This window comes from Anopheles cruzii, chromosome 2 (genome assembly GCF_943734635.1).
Source record: "Anopheles cruzii chromosome 2, idAnoCruzAS_RS32_06, whole genome shotgun sequence".
Lineage (NCBI taxonomy): Eukaryota > Metazoa > Arthropoda > Insecta > Diptera > Culicidae > Anopheles > Anopheles cruzii.
In genome coordinates, this window is record NC_069144.1 from 10,920,020 (window position 1) to 10,945,325 (window position 25,306).

The 25,306-nt window shown below is 49.4% G+C and overlaps 2 protein-coding genes across 2 annotated transcripts; one reads left to right on the forward strand and one right to left on the reverse strand.

Annotated features, from left to right (window-relative positions):
- Positions 1-5,424: 5,424 nt before the first annotated feature.
- On the forward strand, positions 5,425-6,051 carry LOC128278408 (mantle protein-like). Its single transcript, XM_053017137.1, has 2 exons — positions 5,425-5,430; positions 5,500-6,051. The coding sequence occupies exons 1-2, from the start codon at positions 5,425-5,427 to the stop codon at positions 6,049-6,051; spliced, it is 558 nt and encodes a 185-aa protein (XP_052873097.1).
- A 4,327-nt stretch (positions 6,052-10,378) lies between these two features.
- Positions 10,379-24,843, reverse strand: LOC128278409 (protein sax-3-like; the record flags this gene model as incomplete). The annotated part of the gene is made up of 13 exons (XM_053017138.1): positions 10,379-11,000; positions 11,256-11,723; positions 11,887-12,088; positions 12,203-12,386; positions 12,449-13,474; positions 13,543-13,713; positions 13,784-14,026; positions 14,124-14,206; positions 17,260-17,479; positions 17,548-17,825; positions 18,996-19,265; positions 22,846-23,181; positions 24,510-24,843. Coding segments are annotated over 13 exons (4,437 nt in total), but the record flags the coding sequence as incomplete, so codon positions are not given.
- Between the last annotated feature and the right edge of the window lie 463 nt (positions 24,844-25,306).

A 25,306-nucleotide genomic window follows, 5' to 3' on the forward strand; every position in this document is an offset into this window, starting at 1 on the left:
CTCCGTCCATCACGTCGCCGTAGCACCGCCTGAGTGGCCGATACACGCAGGTGAAGAGGTGGTGTCGTGTCGCTTTGAAATTGATGCTTTGTCACGCTTATAAATAGGCATGAGGCCCGGTCCGAGTTAGCCGTCGAAGAGTTCAGAAAGGTGACGGCGAGACAAGATGAACGTAGGAAAAAATGGTACATCCATTTTATGCAAATTAAATTAATTGAAACGAATGAATCTCCGTAGAGCTGTGGACGTTTACACAGCGCACCGGCCCGGAGTATGTTGGGTTTTCGTTGAAATTTCCAAGGGTTGTAAAGCCCGGAACGCTTCGGAGTCGGAAGCCGACTACGGAAACCGCAAACCACTATTAGTTTAATCTAATTATGCTACTGCCTGGAAACCGCTGTTACGGCGGACTTACAGGATTACAGTTTCGGAGCGAATGATTCGATTTCAATAAGCTGATCCTCCAACCTGGAGCCGGATAGCTGGGCCAGGGTTGCTACACTCTCCGGGCCGAGATCATGCACGGGGCGCATCACTATTCTATCACAATCCGCTACATATCTATGATAATGATAAATAGTAAACGTTACGCGTGATGAGAGCGGCGGAAGCCGCCAGACGAACGCCAGTTTAATGACACCATCACTCTTAATGGCCATACTTGACATGCATTGACTTTGCGCGGCGGACTCGGCGGACCAGCATCCGGGGTACTTAGTAGCCCCGGTACTGCTGCATGTGAAATTGCGCCGTGGCCACCAGCCGATCCCGCGTCCACTTTGATGTCACTTGACGCCTTTGAAGCCGTCACAGTCGGCCTTTACGGCGGGGTCATTTCGTGGGATAATTAGAAACACGAACCACGGATCCTCCGCTAACCTCTTAATTATGCGCGCTCGTCTTCTAGCGCACGCTCCTCATAATTGGCAGGTTAACCTAGACGATGGAGCATGCTACACCTTGGCGCGATGGACAACAGGTTGCGGCACACACCCGGCTCAGGCTCGGGTTGTGATGTAAAATGGTGTCAATACGATGTTAACGGATATTGCTAATGGTTCAGCCGTGAGGTGCCGCAAGTAGTTCGCTTCCGTGGACGGGTTAGAAAGGCTTCAAACGGTCGCATTGGCGTTTTGGAAAGCACCCGCGATAGTAGCTACTTACGTTACCATTTGGAATATTTTTGAACAAAAAACATCCCTTTTATTAAGTTGGACCGAATCAGAATCGAGGGAAATGCAAAAATACAAAATTGGGAAATCTTAGAAAGTGAAATTTTAGATGGATTTTTTCTTCAAATAATTGATTACCAAGAGTGAAACATTCTAAATCGCGGCAGCAGTCGTCAAAGTGTGCCGTGCGGTTGGCGAAGTAATTTGCAAATTTTACTGCGCTTGTGTTTCGCCCGATGAAAAATGCGACCGGGTATCAACGTTTCCGGCGCTGACGGGCGGCTTTTCAATCATCCTAGGAGTAGCAACACATGCTAGCAACATCCTTCTTGGACCTCCTACCAGTGACGGATTTATGCGCAAAGAAATGCCGAGCTTTCGGAACTTTACTTGCACAGGACGATGTCTGTAGTCCGTGATCGATTAGCCTCGGCTCGACGACGAATGGGTCTCGGTTTGTCAGGACGATTTAATTAACCGATTGCATGCGGATTTACTTGGTCGGCCAGTTGCTACGCCCTAAGGGGCCGTTTTAGGGCGAATATTCATTTCCTGCCCTTTGTGGCCAAGATTGGGCACCGTGCCGTGATTCCTTTTTCGCGTGCGACCAGAAAGCCATTGTTTACACTGCTAAATGCCACAAATTTAAACAACTTGCCAAGTGCGTGACGATAAAGAGGCAGCTTTTTGCATGTTTGATGCGCATAAGAACGCGACGTGCAAACAAGGTAAAGGGAATACGCTTATGCTTATGAATTTAATTTCACAGTCCTTCCCACAGTCCTATGCCGCCATTAGGCATTACTACAAAACTGGTGAAATTTTTCATTTCCTTGCTCAATGGCCGTCCCCCGGGGACGTCTTAATGTTCTGCAAACACGGGATTTAATTGTCAGTTTGATAAAAGAAAAACGAAATAAATACGTCAGCCGTCATCGTCAGTGGTGGTTCCGAGTATGCGGCGAATCTCCAAGACGACGACGGTGGCGTCTTGACTTGACTCGGTGAGCAATATAATTACGGCTAACAATGGCGGATTACTTCTGATGCGGGGGTTCGGTGGAAAATGTCCAACAGATAACGGCCGGCCGGCCAACTAGCTGGGTTGGGTAGGGCGCGGTCGCAGATTCCGCCCCGAGCGGCGCGCACATTCGTCTTACATTTTATTACCTTCATTACACGATGAAAAGTGCCTTCTGGTGTTTGGGCAGCGCTCGGAATTATTCCGATTGCACGTCGGGGCTACGTGCTCCACTGAAGGACGAAACCAGTGGTCTCTTAGTCTGAGCGTAGTTCCTGTGAAAAGCTTCCACAAGGGTGCTGTTGTCGCGAAGTGAATGTCGCGTTCGCGAGTACCGAGGAAAATTCGCAGCGCCATTCCGCATTTTTGGCTGATACTTTTCCGCGAACAGCTTTCCAGCGTTACCGATCGCAAATGGACTCCTAAAGAGGATGGTATTTTCCATTTGAAAATGCAGCTTTGCTTGCAGCGCTGGAAAATATTTTGATATTGTAATAACCATTTCGTTCGATGGGGTCGGCACTCGGAACGGTCGGATCAGATTTAACTTCGGATGGCTGAATGAAGAGAAATCGAAAACAAATATATTTTTAATTATTGCATTCCTATCTTCCATCAAACGAACCAGGGTCGACTAGTAGAATATAAAAAGATAGCATACCAGTTCGAACAAGACTTCTTAGGGCAAAGAACGATAAACATTGGAACCACATCAAAATGTCGTGAACCGGCTACCGGTGCATTACCGGTGAAAAGGGATACATTTCCATTTCGGAAAAGTCACATTTATTAACCCAACCTTTGCCCATGCTGCTCATGGCGTCCAGAGTGAGTTCGTAACGTGCTTTTTGCTTACATCGGATAAAAATCCTAGATAGAAATCGTGAACCAAAAGATGTTGATGTCAAGATGGCAATTTATCGCCGGCACACCCCACCAAACATCAACCCGACCGACGTCGGCGGGTCTTGTTCCGTCGCAAAGCTGGAGCAAAACTTTTCTTTCCCCAGTTTTTTATTTTCTTTTTAATCTTTTTGTTACCAAACTCCTGTTGCGAAACTTTCAATCTTGCATATTTATGAGCATCCTCGGCACTCGATTGAAATATGCATAAGACAAACTGCTGGTGCTCTCTAGTGCCGTCGCTTTCTTCTGCTGATGGTGCACGTGCTTCGACGAGCTTGCTATTGGCGCGACGTTGAAACGGACGGGTTTGGCGACGTCGGAGAAAAGGGAGTTTAATTTTGTAGGATCTTGTACCACTGGCGAGGAGTAAAAGGTAAAAATAGTAGCGAAAGAAGTGTTACAGGCCAACATGCACTGTAACATCTTGACCATGCCATCCCGTGGCGTCTCTCGGTGTGAGGCCACAGGACACAAATGGAACGGAGGAGCAAACGAGTCAAGGCAATCGTGCGCAACGAATTGAACATTGGCTGAACTGCGCTTGATATCCCTTCTCGGGCCCGATGGCTTTGAGGCGTTCTTTCTTTGACAAACTTTTAATTCGTTTCTGTAATACGCAGGCGCCCCACATCCCGGGCAAGTTTGAACTCGAGTCAAGTTACTTCCGCCGGTGAAAACAATTGAGATGCAGGGCAACATTTGCGTCGACATGGGTTGACTTTTAAAAATAAAGTTATGAAGCGCGTTCGTTTGGCGTTTGGAAAGACATTTGTGTTCTGCTTCAAAGGATGATGTCAACGGGAGTTCATGTCTTGAGCTACATAATGCTTTCCAGCATTCAAATTTCAAAGTGTCTTTTTCCCCTCAAATATTGAAATTCTTTTCATCTAACATCTGACACTCATCTTACAACGCAAGAGAGTAGGTTTCCTTTATCTCGATTTATTGTGGCCAACGGTTGGATAATACAAAAAAGGAAAAAAGAAAACCCTTGCCCGACTGCATCGCAATGCATTCGCGTTAAAAAAGCAAAACGCACGCACGCACGAATGGTTCCCAAAGCCATAAAAGAAAACCACCCGAAGATTAAAGGAAACGTCCAAAAAGAGACACGAAACAAAGGCCAACACCGATTCGACCGATGATATAAAAATCCGCGAATGAAAAAAGATCTTTTGTATGAAAATTTCTCACATCAAATTTCTTCTATCTTCTGTAGTTACCTTGACGTACACAGATGTTAGATGTTAACACAGCGTATTAATCGGAAGCAATAGGGATTTGGATTAGTCAAAAATCGGGTGGGGAGCAACAACTCAGGAGGCATGTGCCGCAATTTAATACACTGACTATTAACTTTGAGTTACGACTGTCATACATTACTTAAAATCACTTATTATTCACTCACTGGTTGCTATAATGTCCCATCTTACCGAATGACCTTCGAAGGGCGCGACTGGTGTGATGGTCTGATTTAATGTAACGATACATTTCCGAAACATCCGCCCAAGAGCCATCCGCATTTGGCCGTAATTATTGGCAATCGGTCATTTCGATGGTCCGACGTACGGCAAGTTCACGATCTTCGAACTAGAGAAACTGGAGTGTATGTTTAAAACATATGATTAAGTAATGCTCGATACCGGCCTATCTCCACCCATCATAAAAAGGGGCAGCGCAACGTCGGTCAATTGCCTCGGCCATCCACCAATCCAAGTAGACAGCGAGGCTCGGATGCGTTCGTTTCCACCACGATGGATCCAACCCCTGGATGCAGCTGAACGCGTGAACATTTTGAAGATTAAAGCACATTTTGAGTACACAAAACCACAAATGCTGGAATACTTATTGTAGTTGCAAGATTTTGAAATAATCTAAATATAATATTGTCATATAAAAAAATGCTGTCGAATGTGAAATGGCAAAATAACGATGCACTCTGCAACGACAAACTGATCATTTACTGAGCCTTCAAACTCCATCTCCTAATCTAAAATCTGAAAAAAAATTATACAATAATTTTTTTCATCGGGCATCCGGTTTGGTTGGTTGCAGCTGCCTCAAGGGTTAATTTTGGTGAATTTCTGTCAAATAACTGTTTTCTACGGTCAACCGGACCGTGGACGAGTGTGGCCCACGTGTGGCAACAACTACGGAGAGACCACTGACCATAAGACGAAGGTGTCCGAAATTGAAGTAAAGCGAAATCCGTCAATCACTCCCGGCTGCTGAAGTATAAAAGGTAGTGATCAGCCTATCCAAAGACATCATTCGGTTGTGATCGTTCAAAGTAGACGGTAGACACCAGGGTTAAAGTAGGCAGACATGAAGGTAAGTAGTCCGCGATCGTCGACGAGGTGTGGTGTCTTGAACTGAAACCAATCGGCTCTTCCCATCCAGGCGTTCATCGTATTCTCTATGGCTCTGGCCCTGGCCAGTGCGGCGGCAGTCGACTCTAACTCCAAGAAGGAAAAGCGAGGCCTCTGGGATCTGGGATCGGCTCAGCAGGAATCGTACGAAAGCTACGGCTATGAGCAGCACCAACCCCAGGATTACTACCACCACGGCCACGAGTACACCGAGAAGGAGGTCATCACCAAGAAGGTTCCGGTGCCGTACCCAGTGGAGGTAGAGAAACCGTACCCGGTGGAAGTGAAGGTCCCGTACGCAGTAGAAGTTGAGAAGAAGGTCCCAGTCGTGGTGGAAAAGAAAGTGCCGGTATACGTCGAGAGGAAGGTTCCCGTCCACGTCGATCGCCCGTATCCGGTGGAAGTGAAAGTCCCAGTTGAGGTCCCAGTCTACCAGAAGGAGTACGTCGAGGTCCCGAAACCGTACGCAGTTCATGTCGATAAGCCCTACCCGGTGTACGTGAAGGAGCCGGTCTACGTTGAAAAGCCAGTGCCGTTCACCGTCGTTGTCAAGAAGGAACACAAGAAGCCATTCTGGGGTTAACCAGCCTTGACAGCGGCAAGTGAGTGTTGGGTCTGTGCAATATAGTTTTCGTAAAAAAATATTCACATCGTTTATTGTGGTTCATTTAGAAAAAACTCACCTTTCCACTGTTGGGGAATACCTCACACAGATTTCTCAGTATAATTGGTACTGTTTGGAGGGTTCTTCAATTTTTTGTGTCACTTTTCGTTTATTTACAGAGCAGAGGTTAGGTCCACCCCTTTGCTCTTTCTGGATCGCTCTACAGGGTCACTTCAAACAACTTTACCATTCTCTGTTTTACTGTATAACAGGTTAGCTCTTACCGTTTGCCGGTTGGTTCATTCCTTTGCCTTACTCTTAGATTCTTTCATTCACTTCTTTTGATTTTCATCTTTTCTCTCCATTTTTATCATCGAACGACGAACATACAAAGTAGTGTTCGAAAATTCGCAGTTAATACTCTGCGCACCTGGTTGGCCCACAATCGGCCTCTGATTAGTGGTTTGCTTAATGGCTTTACGGGTGTATTTTGGGGGGTACATTACATACGTGGGTAGAAAAACGTGTTCAACGTAGAAATATGTCCTGCCGTTGGTTGTTCCTGTTTCGTTCCTGTTACATTTGGAAAGCTTCGCATTTCGCGTTGACTTTGAGTTTCACAAGTTCTTGGTACAGCTCTGAGTAAGGAGGGTTAATAATGGTTTGTATTTTTTTCTCCTACATTTATCTTTATTCAAACGTTTCAGTTTGCGCTACAAAAAGCCCCTTTTGCGTGTTTTTGCTCTTGTTTTGTGCTTAATTATTTAGAGGATAGAGAGACTTTGCTAGTTGGCCCTGTGCCAGGAGCGATATCGGCGAAGAAATGCGCTTCCCAACAACGTGATGCTCTATAGAGTAGATACTGTTCCGTTTTGCGAAATGTTAGCTTTCGAGGTACTTACAAACTACGGGGATTGCTGATTAGAGTTAGTCGTCATATATTTGCTCTAGAGGCTTGGGGAATATGTAAGGTTTGCCCGATCGCAAGCGTCACCGACTCGCGATGGGAGGACCACCCTGTCCTTATGCAGGTTTTCGGATGCCATTCGGACAACTCCAAGAAAGTGGTATTTGTGCGACCTTTTTTCTTTTGAGGAAACGGGAAGCCAGTGGACAGCATCCTAATGTTTTCATACACAGTTCATTTCAGTGCAATGGTATTCTGGATCAGATTGGATAATAATTGCTGTCTCTTGCACCCCATCTGGTTAATTTACACAGCTTTCTCTCACGCACTCGATCATCTCACTAGTATTGCTATAGTTAGTTTGCCCGTGGGCGACACAGTTCGAAGCACTCCTGGCGTGCAGCATAGTAATCCTACGTGCCTACGGTATGCGTCGTATGTAGTTCACTAACTTAACGGCTACGAACTATGTACAGGTTTCGGTTTCTGCTTCCCGGTTTTTTTTTCGATTGATATATCTAACTCAACTCGGTCGTGTTTATAGTTCGAAGCAGACAGAGTCTTCTTCGTCTGCTGTAGCCTTCGCTTCAATTCCGCTCGCTCGGTTCAGAAGGACAGTAAACATAAGGAGAGCCACAATAAGCACTTTACTGGGGTCAGAAAATCATAAGCTACACCTAAGCGAAGTGAAATAATGCACACCCTCCGACTAATTGTTTAAGAGAGTATTTGCTTATCACATTAAATAATATCACAGGTTCAATACAATGCACGCACACACACACAGATGGCCACATGAAGCGAAGAATGGACCAACGTTTTCCTTAAATTGGGCAACAAGAGGAAAATGAAAGCGAAGGGAGGAAAATGTACCGATTTGAATAAGAAAGGAATTATCAAACAATCATGGATCAATTTCTTGGATCTACTTCAGGCTAAAGTATTTCTTATTTAAAATTAAATATTGAAAATATTCGATGGGTCAATAAGTAGTTACACTCCCAAATCCAAAAGCCCCAAAAAAAAAACGAGCCCAAAGCGGATCGATACCTATCCTTCCATCATATAGTCTCGCAAGAGGAACTTTAAGAGATAAAATTTACTTTTAATATTTCTCAACTAATAACTGGGGAAATGAAATAATTACATTTGGAAAAATGATTAAAAGTGGATTCAATAAAGCCTGCTTTACTACTTATTGACCCATACAACAGGAATACACTTCATCCTTGCTTAAACATTCGCAAAAGTCGCTTCCGCAAACACACTGCTCTGTGACACACAATTTACGACGTCTGTTCGTAACTTAGACGACAAAACACCCGCAGCCGAGCGCCCTCACTAATGGCACCCAAAAACCTGGAACTGGAACCTTTCCTCGGGGGTCGGGAAAGCTCCGCGCGGTACCCGACGGAGAAAAAATTAACGCTCACAGCTGATGCGGCCGAGAAGCACAGAGAAGCTGTAAATAATGTTTTCCGGGTCCGGGTATGTGGCGGGTTGCCGAGCGGACACATTACATGTCACCGAAACTAGTCCTAGTGTTCTGGGCTCGCAGAGGCACCCGCAAGTAACCCACCCACCGACCCGTAGCTGCGCGAAAAGCCTTAATGGCGACGATTATGACGAACATTAGGATCGCGTTTTATGACGCTAATAACAATAAACTTTCTACACCGCGCCCGCACAGAGGCCCGCGTTGTTGTGGCGGCAACACAATGGCAACAAAAACGGCTTCCTTTTGCTGGAGCCGGAGCCTCCGGTGGCCCCGTCGTAATGATGTATGGATGAATTATGTTTTAAGGAGATGATAAATGGTTCGAAGGAATGGACAAAGCGCCGCGGAACAAATAGATAATGATATATTTTTGCGCCTTTACACTAGAAATTGGCTCCGGGTTTGGTGATGCTTTTGACACGCACCACGTATTGATCCAACATGCACCGAGGGCCGCGCTCGTGTCGATAGCTGTTTCGCTCAACTCGACAAGGGACACGAAGTTTGCGAAACACAAAAATAGCACCAGCGAGAGCTTGCTCTTTCAGGTTAGGGGATCACCTACTCCCCGTGCACGGAACGGGTCTCCGTCGTGGCGGTCCCACTTCATCGGTGGCCGCTGACAGACAGGAGCATGTGCGGTGTCAAAAGACGCCGTTAATTCACTCCACTACATAATCCATTCGATGTCCTCAATAGCCGTCCCGGAACGATAGAATGCGCCGGTGGGCGGCGGCAGGGTTGCTGTGTGCTGAGGAATTGTTCTATTTCATCGTCCAGGGAGCGACGAGAGAGTGTCGGCCCTCGCGGACGTCGAAAACTAGACGGAAATTTACAACGACCAGACAAATTGGCGAATCGTGTTCGACGGACACCGCCAGGGACCCTAACCAGACCGTCCGTGTCGTCCATCACGAGAGCACCAGAGTCTGGTCTTCATCACCGTCATCATCATCATCATCGTCGCCGTCGGGTCGGGTCGGGTGCATCGAGGTGTGCACCTTTTGCGTGCCTGCAACGGAGATGACGCGCGGTAAACGGTTCAGACACGATCGTGTTATGCTTCATCGGATGCACATTCTGATAGTTCGGGATGTCTGGGGCCCGAAATATGGCCGAAGCCGAAGCGGCTAAATTTAAATGATGACACGTGCACGCGACCAACACCGGAAGCGTGGTGTCGTGTCGAGCGCGAAAAGAAGCAACCGAGACATGTGAGATGAACCAGACGGCGGAACGGGTTCAAAAGGCGCCTCGGAAAAGGCAAAAAGCCCAGGAAGATATTGAACAAGAAGGCAGATCACGAAGCTACTAGGTTTTAATATAAGAAGAATAAAAGAATCATCAAATAGATGGAAAAAATATATAAAAACAGTACAAGAAGATAAGATAATAATATGAAATGAAAGAGTACCGTACACGCAGAGGAAACAAATCCCAACGAGAGTCGTGAGCGCGCTTGTGTGTGTGTGGGTGCTTGTTTAAAAAATTTGAGTGTTAAGCAATGTCCATCCATCTTACTGACTCGTGCGATTTCTTTTTCCGGACGATCCTTAGAGATTACTTATGGCATTCTACTGCACCAACTGTTTCGAATGGAACAAATCAATCGGACCAACCAAGAATTCGACCCCTATTGAGATGAGAGTCCCAACCTTTGAAACGAAACGAACATTGCGTTCCCCATGAACCGCTTTCTCTCTCTCTCTCTTTCTGATCGCGTGACGCGCCCGATCCTCGCCGGTGTCGATCAAATAAATTATTACTTTTCTAAGGGACTCGAGACGGTGTCGGTCTGTGTGTTGAGTTTTGGTATAAAAGGAGTTACCTGCTGCTTACCCTATGGGCGCATAACACTTTCGACTTCGTACTTCTGGAGCGAGTCCTCTTCCTGGCCCGATCTAGGCGCTTTGCCGCACCGGTTCCTCGTAGACCGGCCCCAGGGACGACCCGCAATCGTCACCGTTGGTGAGCTTCCTCGTTGCCTCGTTGTCGTGCCCATCCGAGTCCGGCCCCGAGCACCCGTTGCTGATCGTAGTGAGCTCCTCGTTCTCCTCACTGTAACTGCCGCCGGTCAGCATCCTGTCCGTTTCAGTCTCTTCGTGCTCGGTGATCGGTTCCTGCTGCTGTTGCTGCTGCTGCTGCTGCTGCTGCTGCTGCTGATTGTACACGTAAGCGTGGGCATGATTGTGATGCGGTTGATGGCCATTGGTGAGCCCCGTCGTCGGAGGTCCTCGGTGGTGATGATGGTGGTAGTTGCCGTTGATGGCGTTCTCAATATTTACATGCACCGTCTTCACGAACTTGGGATGCATCCGGAAGCCGCCACTGCCGCTACTGCTGCTGGCACCGGACGCGTCCGAGTAGTTGGTGAAGTAGGTGCAGTTCTCGTGTTCCCCGCCGCTGCCTCCGCTACCGTCACCCCGTGGGGTGCTGCTGCTCTCGTCCAGTATCTGGTACTGGTCGTTGAAGGACACCACCTTCGGCGTCGACAGCCCGTCGCAGCTTACACCGCCACACAACCTGCCAGCGAGAGGGAGAGCGACAGAAGGATACTCAGAGTTTAGTGTCATCATTTTGGGTCTATTTTGAAGGTGATCCATATAGTGTTTGGATTTTAAACTACTGATTACTTGACTTTTACAACGTCAAACTTCATTCTGGAATTTGAGAACATTTGATAAAAACATTGACATTTACGAAAGGGAACGCTATACGCTTGCAGAAAATTGGAAAACTATCGACCCCCAAAAATCTAATGATCTCCCTGTGGCCTACCTGTTGAGATGTGGCGGCTGACCGTGCGCCGTCGGCGGATAGCACAGGTTGGCGTGCAGTCCGGCGTGCGGCGGATGATGCTGCATCTGTTGGTGCTGATTGTCCGGGTGGTAGTCGTGCGTTTTCGAGCCCGCCGAATGGCTGCTGCGCGAGTGGTTCGACTGGCAGCATGATATGGAGGAGGCCGACGACGAGTTGGGCATCCGATACGGATGATACTGACTGATGTCCCCGTTGCTCTTGACCGGGCTGTTGTACACCTCGTCGTTGAAGTACGGCGGCTCCCCGGGAGTGCCACCGGTGGCTGCGGGGTGGTGTTGGTGGTGCGGCGGTGGGAAGTGCTGCGGGGGCAACGGCAGCGGCGGCACGTTCCGCATCGTGCACTCGTTGGAGCTACTCCGGGACGAGGATCCGCGGCCTAGCAGGGAAGGGTCTACATATTGATATGAGTGCTGCACGCTTCCGCCACTTCGAAGTCCAGAACCCCCCGGAACACCACGTTGGTTAGGTTTGTGGCCATAGCAGAGTTAGTCGCACACACCGAGAGAAGGACACCAGACAGAAAGATGGGCGAGAAGTGTTAGAGAGTTCGAGGAAGCAACCGTCACAAAGGATGTGCCTGTCTACTTACTTATAGATACCGGACTGCGCCGATCCGCAACAGAGCGATCCCTGAGAGCCGATGGGCGGCGCCCCGTTCGGCGAGCACACGCTGCCGCCCATCAGTTCCGAGGGATACACATGGTTTAGGTGAATGTGATGGTCTAAAGCTTGCGGGATCGGTGGCGGATGTTCCGGTGGAGGTGGAAGAAAGTCGATCCAGTTCGCGGGAGCTAGCGAGAGGGCGTGTGGGGGGCCGGGGCGAATAGGTAAAGGGGTTAGTTCGGAGGCCAAACACAATCAGAAAAACCGAAACGTTAGTTGTTGGAAACGGATTATGACACTACCTTGACTGTACGGAACCGGAGTGAAGCCCTTCGGATGTCCCGGTAGGTACTGCGCGGGATCGGAGCGCTGGGTAGAAGCTCCCGATATGTAACCGTCCAGTCCTTGGTAGATGATCTTCGCATTCTCGTTCGGATTCCCGTTCACGAGGACGGTCGTTGCGTACGGCGACGGATTATCCGGAGACTGTAAGAGAGAAAACCATAAGTTTCACCCATCCAGCGGTCGTCTTCCGGTCGCCTGGTTACCTTGCGGCTATTATAGAACGACGTGATGCTCCTGGGATCCACCTCGGCGTAGTCGGTGCTAACGTCGGCATAGTTGCCCGGGTTCTGTGAGCTCTCGAGCAGCTTCGCCTCACTCAGTCCCGAGTCCTTGTCCGTATCGGTAGACCGCCATCCGCGATCGATCCAAAGACAGTCGCGTCGTGAAACGGCCACGGTCGGCCTTCGACTGTCGGAACTGCCGGTGATCACCGGAACCGTGGCACTCATCATCTCCTTGCTCATCTTGGCCCGATTGCGGAAGAACAGCACGGCCCCGACGGACGCCGTGGTGAGCACGGCCAGTAGTAGCAGGATCATCACCACCATGAACCAGGTCTCGTGCAGCAAACTCTGGTGCCGGTAGCCCTCCATGTCGCTGACCGAGTTGTGGGCTCGCGGTGGAGCTATCACGTGGGCCGGGTCCATGATGAGGAACGCTGGCTTCGAGTACGGTCCGGCACCGACCCGGTTGAAGGCCACCACGCGCACCGTGTACGTCGTGCCGGTGGTTAGGCTGTGGAAGAAGATCGACGTCGCCGTAGCGTTGAGAGTGATTTGGGCCAGCACCTTCGATGAGTTGAGGGCCCGCAGCTGGACCTTGTAGCCGAGCAGCACCCCGTTCAGTTGGCTGTCCGGCGGTGGCTGCCAGTTGACGAGGCCCGTGGTCAGATTGACCATCCCCGTCTGCACGTTGACCGGGGCACCGGTCGGAAAGTCTTCCAGCGTTTGGACCACCTTCGAGCTGGTCGGTTGGCCCTCGACCGTCTTGAAGAAGGGCGTCAGGAAGAACTCGTAGCGAGTGAACTTCTCCAGCCCCGTGATGACGTGCGTCTCCGAGGGGTTGATCGGTATCGTCAGCATGCTGTAGCTCTGCGGTTCGGTGGACGACAGGTTGCGGAAGCGCACGTACATGCCCTCGACGTACTCCTCGGTGTTGCTGATGTGTAGTTGCCACTCGAGCCGCACGCTGGTGGAGTTCAGCGGTATTACGTCCACCAGCTCCACGATCTGACGGGCGAGAAACGTCGAATGATTTGCTGTGTTGCGGGATAGTTTTTAGAAAACAGAACACTGACCTGTCCGTTAAGTACCAGTCGAGCTGTTTCGATTTCTTCCGGCATTTTAACACCATCGCTTGCCGACAGCGTCCTGATGATGGCGGAAGTTGGTGACGGAGCCGAATATCCGTAACTATTCTCGGCCCGGATGATGAACATATAGGACGTCGAAGGCGAAAGGTTTGTGATCTGTAGAAAATATAATTTCATTGTCGTTATGCTCTGGTAACTAGCGGCCAAACTGAACTTGAGAGCTCACCGTAGCCGTGTAGCCCGGAATCCGGCTCATGGCCTTGATCCAGCCGGCCTTCTCTTCCGGGCTGTAGTACTCGATCGTGTAACCGCCCGTCACCGGATTGATCTGCAGCTCATCCTGACCCCGGGTCCAGGTCAGCGTGATGTTGCTGTTCGTTATGTTGACCGCCCTGGGCGCTCCCGGTGCGGACGGCAATAGATCCGCGTTGTGCGATCGATGCTGCATCGAGGAGAGATCGCTTTCGACCTACGGAAAGACGGCACGGAGACATTATGAAATTGCTGGCTGGCTGGCGTCTCGCCTTCCTAGGCTTCATCGAGTTCAGCTGCAAAAATAAACTAACCGTTAAGTAAGCACTCCACGAGGTCTCTCCCTTCTCGGAAAACGCCACGCATCGGTACCAGCCACTGTCCTCGTTTCGTAGATCTGCGAAATAAATCAAAAAACCGGAGGCGTTATGCTTCGGGACGGAACGGCGCTTGCTCGGGATTGAGACGACATTCAACTAACAAACGCATGCCCCGCCGACGACGCCGATTCCGAGCGGCCGATTGGTGGATGGTTTGACCCAATTTGGGCGGCAAGAAAATACGCGGAACACTCAAAGTACTGCCGCGTGCTGCCGATTGCGGGGGACAGATAGACAGGGATCGGTGAATTATGCAGATCGTTTACGACCGCCCGACCGCCTTCGTCGAATGACAACAGAAGCTTCACTATTGCTCCGTAGTGAGGGTTAAGTAGGTTATCCTCAATTTTGGATAGAAATTGCCGAAGCACAGATTGAAACTAAGAACTTGATAATATTGCCAGTAACAACATTCAAAAAACCATTAACAGTTCTTCTAATGTTTATTAATGGTTCGTTTCATTGGATAGTAAAATTGAGCAATTGTTTAGAAAGGGAGGCCAAAAAAGGAAGTAAAAGAAAATTACGCAAAGGAATCGAAGGAGACCAAACGTTGGAGCGAGTGTGCCGAACATCGCATGCCCTAAGTGGCCTCTGATGTTACTTTCATCGAACAAGCAAATCACGGCAAACACCGCTTCGAAAGCCGCTACATGTCCGCTGGTTACAAGATCGTCGATAACGTGTTACCAGAGAACGTGGCATGTAAAGGGTCAGACACGTCACCACGACAGTTATCGAATTAGAACGATACATCGCTCTCCGACCGGGGCCGCTTCCGATAGAGCGATTATCCTACCTACCGGAACAGCAGGAAGAGGCCAACATCAAGTAGCGAGACCGTGCCGTGCGTGCTTTGCGCGCGCCGCCATTAAACTAGACACTGATTAGAGGACCCGGGAGCTAGTTGAACATTAACCTTTCCGGGCGGCCGCTACATGGCCGCGCAGCTCTTCACGTTGAACAGGTCGTCGTCGTCGGTTTCACCATAAAAAGTAGCCGCCCGCGAGCGGCGCCAGGGCACTCTCCGGGGGCGAGATGAAACGGCCGTTTCGAACAAACAGACTACTGCAACCCAAGAGGAGGAGGTTGGGCTTAGGTCAGGGCCATGTTCCGAAACAAATAGGAACTGCCTTCTTACGCCTGTCGACCGATAACGACGGAGCTGAACAGCGAAAGACTGAACTGCAAGAATGCTGCTGCTGCGGGGCAGCTGAGCAGCTCTTCTTGCTTTAAAATGGCCAACGAATGAGGAAAACGGTCCGTGTGCGCCGTCGCATTCCAAAACCCGTGCCCCGCAGAGCGTGTGGTGATCGCTGTGGCGTGTAGCACGACAGCGTGTCCCCCGAAATCTTCGCACGAGAAATCAGGAATTCTGACCCCACAAAGTAGGAGACACCTGAAGTACGGGCGCGACTCACGAGTTTAATTAACTTTCCACAGCCGACATCGGTCGGGGAGCCATCCGTTTGGTCGGTGATGGGCGTTACAAGAAAATTCGCTATTTGGACAATTCAGGACAGGTTTTAAGTGTTATCTTATGATTAGTGCGATTTTCTGAAATTACATAAAACCGATCAAATTATTGTTAAATATTGGATACAAGGATTGCTATTTATCGATCTTGATTCCAATAAAAACAATGCCGATATGTTCAATAAAGAACACCTTCTCTTCGAAGTAGGTATAGTATTGAAAAAACTATCAAAGTGAATCTTTCAAGCACATTTTCTCCAAACAATTTAGCATAAAAGTTCTAGCCATAGCCACAATTTAGCACAAAAAAAAACATCCTAGACTGGAGGGACGTTTGACGTATTTGAAAACATAATGCTTCGCGCGCGGGTCGCGCACCAATTCACTGATTGATGATCCCATTTCTCTCAGCAGCGCTCAGTTTTGGCGGCCCCGGGGCGGAGTGCCCAAATCACCCCCCAAAAACTCTGCGCCATGTTCCCTGCCGTGGCAGCCCGCTTTCTTGAAGTTGCTCCAAGGAAGAAGGAGCCTCCAAATAAAGGTAAAGGTAACCTAATCCCTACGAGCAATCCAGCGAATATATCTTCGAAGTCGAGGTTTTAGGGGCTCCCCTCTGGGCCGTACCACTCAAGCCTGTGTTTGGGGGCATTAAAATGTAGCCCCCGGGCGTTGTAGGTGGGAGTTCTTCAAGGCACACACACACTCCAGGGGAAGGTTGGTTTATGGCCTCACATTCTTCATCCCCGGAATCACGGAGCTATGCTCTCTTTCTTTCTTATCTTTCACTCATTTTTCAACCCCCACGCCGGCGGAGGGCTAAGTAATCCGCATTATAGGTTGTAATTATGTATTTTTGCACAGCGACCGTGCCATAGGGCGAGGCTTTCTAATCGGCGTCTTGAGGCGCTCTCTCTCGAGCGGTGTGAATTATGATTCTTCGTGTGTTCTGTTTTTTTTTTGCTTTCGTTGCCACGTTAACTTGACATTCTAATTCCATGTTTATGAAGGCATTTAAAAGTTTACTTCTCACAAAAATGGCGGCTTGAGATTGTATCGTGCGCCGAGTCTCGCGGCATGCGACATTATGCAAAGCTCATTAAATACGTGGAATGAGCCACGCGTGTCCCTATCTAGAACAAGTGAGCTTACAAGGGGTTCGTAGCGATACACAGGAACTGCAATTGCAGAGCTGGCCTGCAAGACGTTGCACAATTTCTTCGCCGACTGTGCAAACGACCGGCCGGCACGCAAAAGCTTTGTGGTCACGCACTGTGTTGTGCCCGCCAAAGGCGTTTAAAATGCGACATTTACCTTCGGCAAACAATGTCCGCTCGACGCTCACACGAACCTGGCATGGAACGTCGCCGTTTGAGGGCTTTCCTGAGTTGGAGGCAACAAATGGACGACAAAACAAATCGTCATGCAAGCGGCCAATCAAACCACGGCAACTGTGGCCCCCCGCCAGAAAGGGCACCGAGGCTTGTCGGTTTTCAATTAACTACACCAAAAGCTACAATTCAACACACGAAGCCGACGTCTTGATTGCAGGACTCACTCAGTCAGCAAAAGGGGGTCCCCGGGTCTGGGTACTTACCGTCGATGCGCAGGGTTCCAGTCTGGATGATGGAGAAGCGTCCGTTACCGCCGCCGCCGGAAAGGTTGATATCGGAGGCATTTTTCATCCAGCGAACCATCGGCGTCGGGGTGCCGCTGGCATGGCACGGCAGCAGGGCTACGTTGCCACGGGGTAGCGTTTGGTTGGCCGGTACGACCTGCAGCACCGGCGGAGGGCTGCTGTCCTCCGACGAGAGCACCTTTTGCGGGGGGGAAAGGAACCGAATGAAATACATTTTTTTGGTACGGTTTTTGGTCAGGATCTTACCTGTAGGTAGGCCCTGCTAGTCGTCGATCCGGCCACACTGAGAGCCGAGCAGATGTAGTACCCGTCGTCATCCTTCTGGACACCGCGGATCTGGAGCGTTCTCTGAACGGATACCTGCATGTTGTCGTACGTGTTGTTGGGGAACATCAGCGTCTGGGAGCCTTCCTTGGTCCAGAACACCGACGGCGGCGGGTTGCCCGAAGCGGTGCATTTGAACGAAGCCACACCGTTCAGGGCCGTCTTCTGGTCCTGCGGTTTGATTAGGAACGTGGGGGGAGCTGCGGAAAAACGGAGATCGGATGAAGTTAGTCGAAGACACTTCTTGGTGCAAAATGTTATGCAAAAATATTGAAATAGTCCTGAGGCGGTTCTGATTCTGAAGGAACGCTCCAAAAGCCACGAAATGGCTGTCACAAATGGTCCAGATTACGAGACCTTCACTGCTGCACCTTTTCGCGGTGGTTCCGCTTTGGCAAATTCCAAAAAAAAACGCCGACATAAATCACCGAAATCGTTCTTGGCACATTCAAAAGCTGGAGCGCGCACATTCGTCGACACTCCCCTCGGTAAGGACCTCGAAAAAAAATGAGCCCTTGGGTGTGGGAAGATAATCTCCCACGGGGCTCCCCGGATTCAGCTTCCCGGTAGCGCCTGCGTAATGGTTATTGTTTCACCTCGTAAAACAATCATACCCAGCACACAAAGAGAAAGTCCTTCCGTAATCCGGACACACGCGAAAGACGGTGCGCGGTTTCGATTTGCATTTTGGGCGCGAACGCGCGCGCCCGCGTGTTGTGTAATCTAAATCTAATCAGCATAAGTGCCAGCCCTACCGTAGCCAGTTCGAGGCCTTCAGATGGTGGTCCGCCGTTCTTCAAACTCACAGCGGATCAGATGTTAAAGTGGAGAGCCTTTCTCGGAGAGCAGTCGGTCTTGTCTGCTGGAATGTCTCCATTAAACGGGACGAGCATTCGGAACACTTTTCAACCGGCAAGCTGTATGGCAAATAAAACGTAAGCTCTTTTCTGGTTTCGCTCGGAATTCGGGTTTTCAATTTCCGTAATTGAACACGTCGAAATCGAACACCGCACCGGCCAAACACAACAGTGAGAGCACGAAGCACCCTTTTTCCGGAAATCATCGTCCATGTCTGGCTTTACTACTCTCTATTTTCTCTATTCGAATAAACATAACTTTTATGGAGGTGAACGTCGAAGTGAAGTTATAAAACCGAACTCTTCCTGAATCGGTTTAAATCGTTGCTATTATCCGGCACAAAAATCCAACTCACGTAAGAATTGAAATGTTGAGCATGTTAATGTGTGCTGTGTTACACGTCCCTTGCAAGTTACGTTAAATATAAATAAGGATATGCTTTTATGAAGGGCCCATAAATGTTAGAACGTGAACTCAGAATAGTTGTGGAGAACCTGGGCAATGATACTTACAGTTCACAATGAGGTGCGCCTTGGCCTTAATCTGACCGATCGCGTTGTGAGCCTCGCAGCTGTACAGGCCCTGGTCGTTCGGGACCACACTGCGGATCACCAGGCTGCGATCTTCCTCCAGGATCTCGGCACGGCCCACCGGGATGTGGCCGTTCTCTTTGCTCCACAAGATCTGTGGCGTTGGGTCGCCGTCGACGGCGCACATGAACTGAACGCGCTGGCCAACCAGCGCGGTGGCGTCCATCGGTTCCACCTTGAAGAATGGTTTTACTGAAAAAATATAATTAGAAACAAAAATGAATTACAAAAATAGGAAAATGATTCTACGAATCCCAATAAATGTTAAGAAAGCCTTTATGTGTATTAAAATTATTAAAATCTTTTTCCCAAATTTTCCCTGTTCGCCGTGGTCAGTGAAGCTTTTCTGTTTTGAGTAATGTGTTTAAAGTAAACGACCAAATCAATCATCACTCGCGCCGACCTGCACCGGTGCATCGTTTAATAAACTGGCCCAGCCCCGAATAATGTAGTTAATGGAAATCGGGCCAAATTTGCCACGGTATTTAAGTTAACATTTATTTCCCATTTCCTTGCGAAAGGGTTCCACTACCGAGGGAAGGGAAGCCCACCGAACCGAGGACTACACAACGCTGGGCTTTCTCGACTCTCAACGGGGCCGCCGATGGCCGGCGGGGCTGACGGTCACCACCACCAGAGAGCCTTCGTCTGCGGGCCTGCAAAGAAAACAACTCTCAAATTACGCCTTCTGCGCAGATTTACCGATATCAATCAATCAAAGCCCTGAAACCAGGTAGGGACCGCTGTCCCGCTGGGACGGGGGCCCGCGAAGTCCTTTTTGCGGAACGCCATTTCGGCGCGGGACATCTTCGCTGAAAGCCCAACAGCAGCAGCAGCTGATCCTCCCGGGAGAGAGAGAGATTGCATGATTTGACGGCCGCTCCGACGAAGGGGCGCGTCCGTCCGAAACACGGCGATGATGCCCGCAGGACATGGCGCGCGGCTTCGGCACGAATTTTATCTTTCGACGCACCCCGAAGAAGCCCGCGAGTGAGCCTGTGCCCTGTGTGTGTACGGAGTGAGACGAATAAATAATGTTCTGCAAAAACATTGAAACATTGATTTGCGATATAAATCATCTACGGGGATCCCCGGCCGGGGACCCGCGTAACTTGAGGCGATTTTGCGCGCGCTCACAACATACCGACAGCCAGCCAGCGAGGCTCGTCAGCGTCTTGGAGATTGGCAGGGCTCAAGACGACAGCTGCCGATGGGCGAAGAAAGCCACTAAGCGCACATGCACGTATGCCAATTGTCTTGCTGGCTTTTTTAATGGCCGTCGAGGTCGAGAAGGAATTTCTATATCAATTTTCCGCAATTCAAGAAGTATTAATGACCGACGAGCACCGTAAATGACAATTTGAGTTACGCAATAAATTGTTTTCGGTTTACAAACGACGTACGTTAAATTACTTCATCGGTGGCAATAAATTGTGGCCTTTCCCAGGGGTGCTTTGAATATCTGGATTTATTACTCATTTTTACACTTCCTAAAGGATCTATCACTTTTTCTTTGTGTAATATTTCATAAGAGGCTCAAAATTTTTGTACTTGAAGTACTATAGTGTTCACGTCTTAAAACCAATAAAGAGCTTCGTTCCCTCATTCTGCTGTCTTGTATACTAAATACGCCGCCTGATTACTATTGACTCCTTAATGGATTCAGAGTCACCCTTCCGGGGCCGGCAGGTCTACTAAACAGCGGAAATTGTATCCTGCCCAAACCCCAGACAGAGTATTACCTTTGCTTAAGCCACACACTTTCACGAGCCGTCTTGTGAAGGGGACTTTCAACGCCCAGTCAGCGAAATGTGTGGTGGGCAGAGCAACAACTTTGAATTGATTTACGAGCTGGTGCGCGATATTTCTTTTCATACGGTTCGTCGTGTCTTGAACGAACCCCAATTTCGCTATCCACCCATTTATCCCCTTCGGACACTTTCTGCCGCTGCGGTTCCCCGGAATTCCCCATTCTAGTGGCAGCTTTCTTTTTCCACCAAAGTGTGAACCCCCGAGTCCCGGAAGAAACTTTTCCTCATCATGACGACATAAAATTCTAATAAAACCGGAAAACTTCCAAATATGCTCCAATCATGTAAGGCTCTCCCCAGGCACACATATCCTCCCGGCTCGGAGCTCCCGGAAGTCAGCAATAATCCATCGACATCAGGCGGAACGGAGAGAGCTGGGGGCGTGACCGGAACCGGGGCACTTGGCCGAAGGAAGGCAGCAACCCCACCGAAGAACACAATCGATATACTGGCTTGTGGCATTTAGAACGCAATAGTCAGCTCTTGATTTCGTGGCCCACAACGGAGAGAGGATTTCGACCTCATTGGATTGGTTTATTGCTATTCCTTGCTGGGGCGCCCAGCAGAGAGAAGGTGTCTATATAGGCACCCGAGAACTTCCTCTATTTGCTTTCCGAAACTCGGTGAAAATAGGGACCAGGAGAATCCTCCATACGGTAGGCGTGCTGGGTGTGCTGGGCGAATATAATATAAAAATTTATTGGCAGGAAAAGTCCACCATAAAGAACAAACTCGGGCTCGGCGCAGTGTGTCAGCAGGGATTCTTCTTTCCGTTCGGCGGCAGTGGGACTAATTTACAATTAGATTACCACCGATGGCACAGAATGCGGAACCGGAAGAAATGCATTGATCAGCACTTTATCGGCCTCCCCTGCTGCGGAAACTCGGACACCGATTTATGGGACACCATTGCGACAAGTGTTGGTGCTGCCCACACGAAACCCAAAAGAAGTATTGCTGATATAGGCAGAGAAACGGATTGTTCGCCCGGCCAAATAATAGATCCGGAGGGCTGTGTATCAAGTAGAATAAAATTCAGCCCCCAAAAACGTCGAAAAACTTTGAAAAGAATTACATTACGTCTCGAAGGTGCGCCAAGTGGCGTAACTAACAATAATTGGGACCAAAAACATGATGTCATAATTTTGGAGAAAACCTGAGAATGCGAATAAACAGTTCGTCAATTAGTGAAAACAACTTCACTGGACTGCAGCTAAATAGAGTTGTGAGCTTTGGGAAGATTAAATTGCCCCCCTCGCGGGATGATTGCGAGAAAAATGTTCTCCATGTTCTCGGGAAATGGTTCCATAAATCGTCCATAATTTAGAATGCCCCCTGCCGAAAGTAATTGCTTTAATTAGTGTTTAGAGAATTCATGGCTCGCCCTCGGGGTGCAACATATTTTTCCGCTCCGCAAATTGCAGGGCCCAGCCGAGAGACCCGGGCGCGCGCTGGGCGAAATAATAATCAACGACGACGAGGACGACGACGACGGCGAAATGGCAAAATTGGAAAATCGATTAACCAAACTCGGCCCTAAACCCCGGTCTTGCATTTACGAAATCTAGCTCCCGGCGATTGCAGAAGACCGATGGGCCACATGAATCAACCCGCGCGCGATCGGCAGAACGGCGGTCGCAGGGAAAAGCTGGGGAGCCGCTCTCTCTAACGGTTCCGGAGACGAAGTTATTGACTCACTTCGCTTGTTGCTTTGCTCGGTTCGGTGTTCTTCGCAGAAATTCTTTAAATACTTAAAGCGAGCGCCGAGCGCCGGTTAACGTTAACCTCACGACTGCTGCCTGCCTGGGAGAGCCTTCGCGCGAGTTGGAAAATTGGAGCAAAGACCGCGCAGCAGGCCCCTCGGGGGGCTCGGACTCAAATAATAAACATGCCCCAATAAATCAACCATCAACCCCGTTAGGGCCGAGCGCCGAGACGTCTTGCTCACGTGCTGCTCTTACCTTGCACCGTCAGCCGGGCGATGGCGCTTTCGCGGATCCCGACCGTGTTTTGGGCGATGCACTGGTAGCGCCCGCTGTCCGCTGGCCGCACGTCGCTGATCATCAGGTTGCCACCGTCCACGATCCGCATCCGGCCGATCTCTTTGGCCGAGCGAAGGAGGTGCTGCTGCTGTTGTTGCTGCTGCTGCCCGTCGTCCAGTGCCAGCCGGATGTCGTCCTTGAGCCAGCGTATCGTGGGGTCCGGAGTTCCCTTCGGGGCTCCGCACTCCAGCAGGGCCGTCTCTCCGGCCGCCACGCGCGTGTCTTTCGGCTCCACCCGGAAGTCTTCTCGGAGCACTGTGGAAACGAAACGGAGCCGATCAGTCAATCATAGTTTCGATGATGAAAATTATACGGGAAAAACCATTCTTGAAACTGATCTCTCAAACACTGATCGCATACGATCGCATAAAACCCATGCAGATATAAAAAAGAGATCGAATTAAGTGGCAGAGAATAAGAGACGAAACCAACTTCAAAGCCCGGATTGGAGTTCCTCTACATCGATTAATGTGATCGCGCAGCCGTAAATATCGTGCTAAGATCGTTATTAATGAGTGTTGACACTGCCGCGAACATTGAATTACACGCCGTAATTCAATCCCCTCCGCTCTCGGTGTGGTTTGAAAAGACCCGCGTGTCTGTCGCATTATGTGGTTGTTTGTGGTTCATTTCCGACGCTTGTGCAACGGATATGGTGACAAACGCGGGCCGTAGCCGTGCCGTTTAATGCTTTCCCCCCATGGAAGCCGGCTTCAAAAATAAGTTACTTCAGTTTGATTTAGTCATATTTGAAGGAGTTCTTACTTCAGAACGCAGAAAAGCCCAATTTTTGATGAAATCCACATAAAATGGTCTGTAGCATGTTTTGTCTAATCTTTTTCCTAAGGTCGGCCACACAACAAGACATTTATATGAGTGACAAAGCATCAATTTATGGCGCTTCACGACATCACTTCTCCTCCGTTGGTGTGTATCGAGAGGAATTAGTCCACCTGGGCCAAGCCAGAGTGCCATCATTTAATTTCTAACTTTCCTCCCATCATTATTGTGGTTCGCGTCGTCTGGAAGATAATCTGGAGCCTTTCCCGAGATGTCCGCTCTGCCAAACCGGAGCGGACTTAAGCGTGGAATTGCTATTTGTCGCGAGCGCCCTTTCCCCCACCCCCACCGATGGATCATTGTTGTAATAAATAATTATGCAAATCAGTGCAGCATAAAATTATAGATAGCGAGTGCAAGATGAGCCCACTAAGAGGCTGGCGGCGGCGTCAACCGTGTCAACCGACACCGACCGCCGGCGCCATTATCCGGGGAAGGAAGGGGAAGAAGCTCCGTTCCGTGGGCAACCTGTCACAACCTATCTGAGGCACTGGCACCGGCTTTATCTTGTCAGGCGCCTGTGGCCAGGATTAATGATCCATCAGTCAGCCGCCAGGCGGAGCGCGACGGACAATAAAAATAATATCATAGGATGGAACGTAGAGGATGGTCGCTTCAAGACACTTGTCGCTATGTTCTGATGACCGATGAACTGTTTTTACAGATAAATGATTCCTCGAAGCATGTTTTGAACATACGCAATACATTTAAATTTTGGCAAGGTGCGATAGACGATCACTTACGTGCAATCTGCAGCGTCGCGTTACGACTCTCGGCGACGCCAACCATGTTGGAAGCCACGCACCGGTAAACGCCGGCATCGTTTTCCTTCTTGCCGTGCAGTGTCCTCAGGAAGAACAGCGATCCCGACGGCAGCAGGAAGTGGGTGGGCGTAAACTTGACCGGCTCGCCGTCCTTGTACCACTGGAACGTCGGTTCCGGTTTGCCTTCCGCCTTGCAGTTCAACGTTGTGGGTTCGTTTTTCGGTATCAGCACGTTGCTCGGATGTTCCGTGATGCGCGGGGCACGATACTGAGCTGTGGAAGGAAGATGGATCGAAATAAGAATTAATATACAAATAATTTCAGATTAAATTTCATTTCATGTAAATTAAGTTTTCATGATCTATATAACTGCTTTGGCTTTTGTCCCTGTGGCCGATCCTTGTTAGTTAAACGAAGCAAACGAAGGCAGTGTAGTAACAAGAAATAGTTCCTTTTTAACGACGGCAGCTACCGTGAGGCTTCCGCTCGCGCTTCGCGCTCTCTGGCCGGCGGCTACCCACCCATTCGGCAGCATAATGTTTTACAAGAAAAGACAGCATAATGAAGCCAGAAGTAGCCTCGCCGTTTCGATGGGCGATAGGGTTCGCTTGCGATTTTTATTGACCATCCTCTTCCAGTCGGTTAATGATTCGGTCGATGCATCCTCCGTGCAGGATTTGCAGTTGACCAATTAAGTGCAGAGTCTGGGGGCTTAAATTTACTACCAGAAGTGCACGTCCGGTGCACTAATTGGTTCTAAAATATCTCTCATTGTC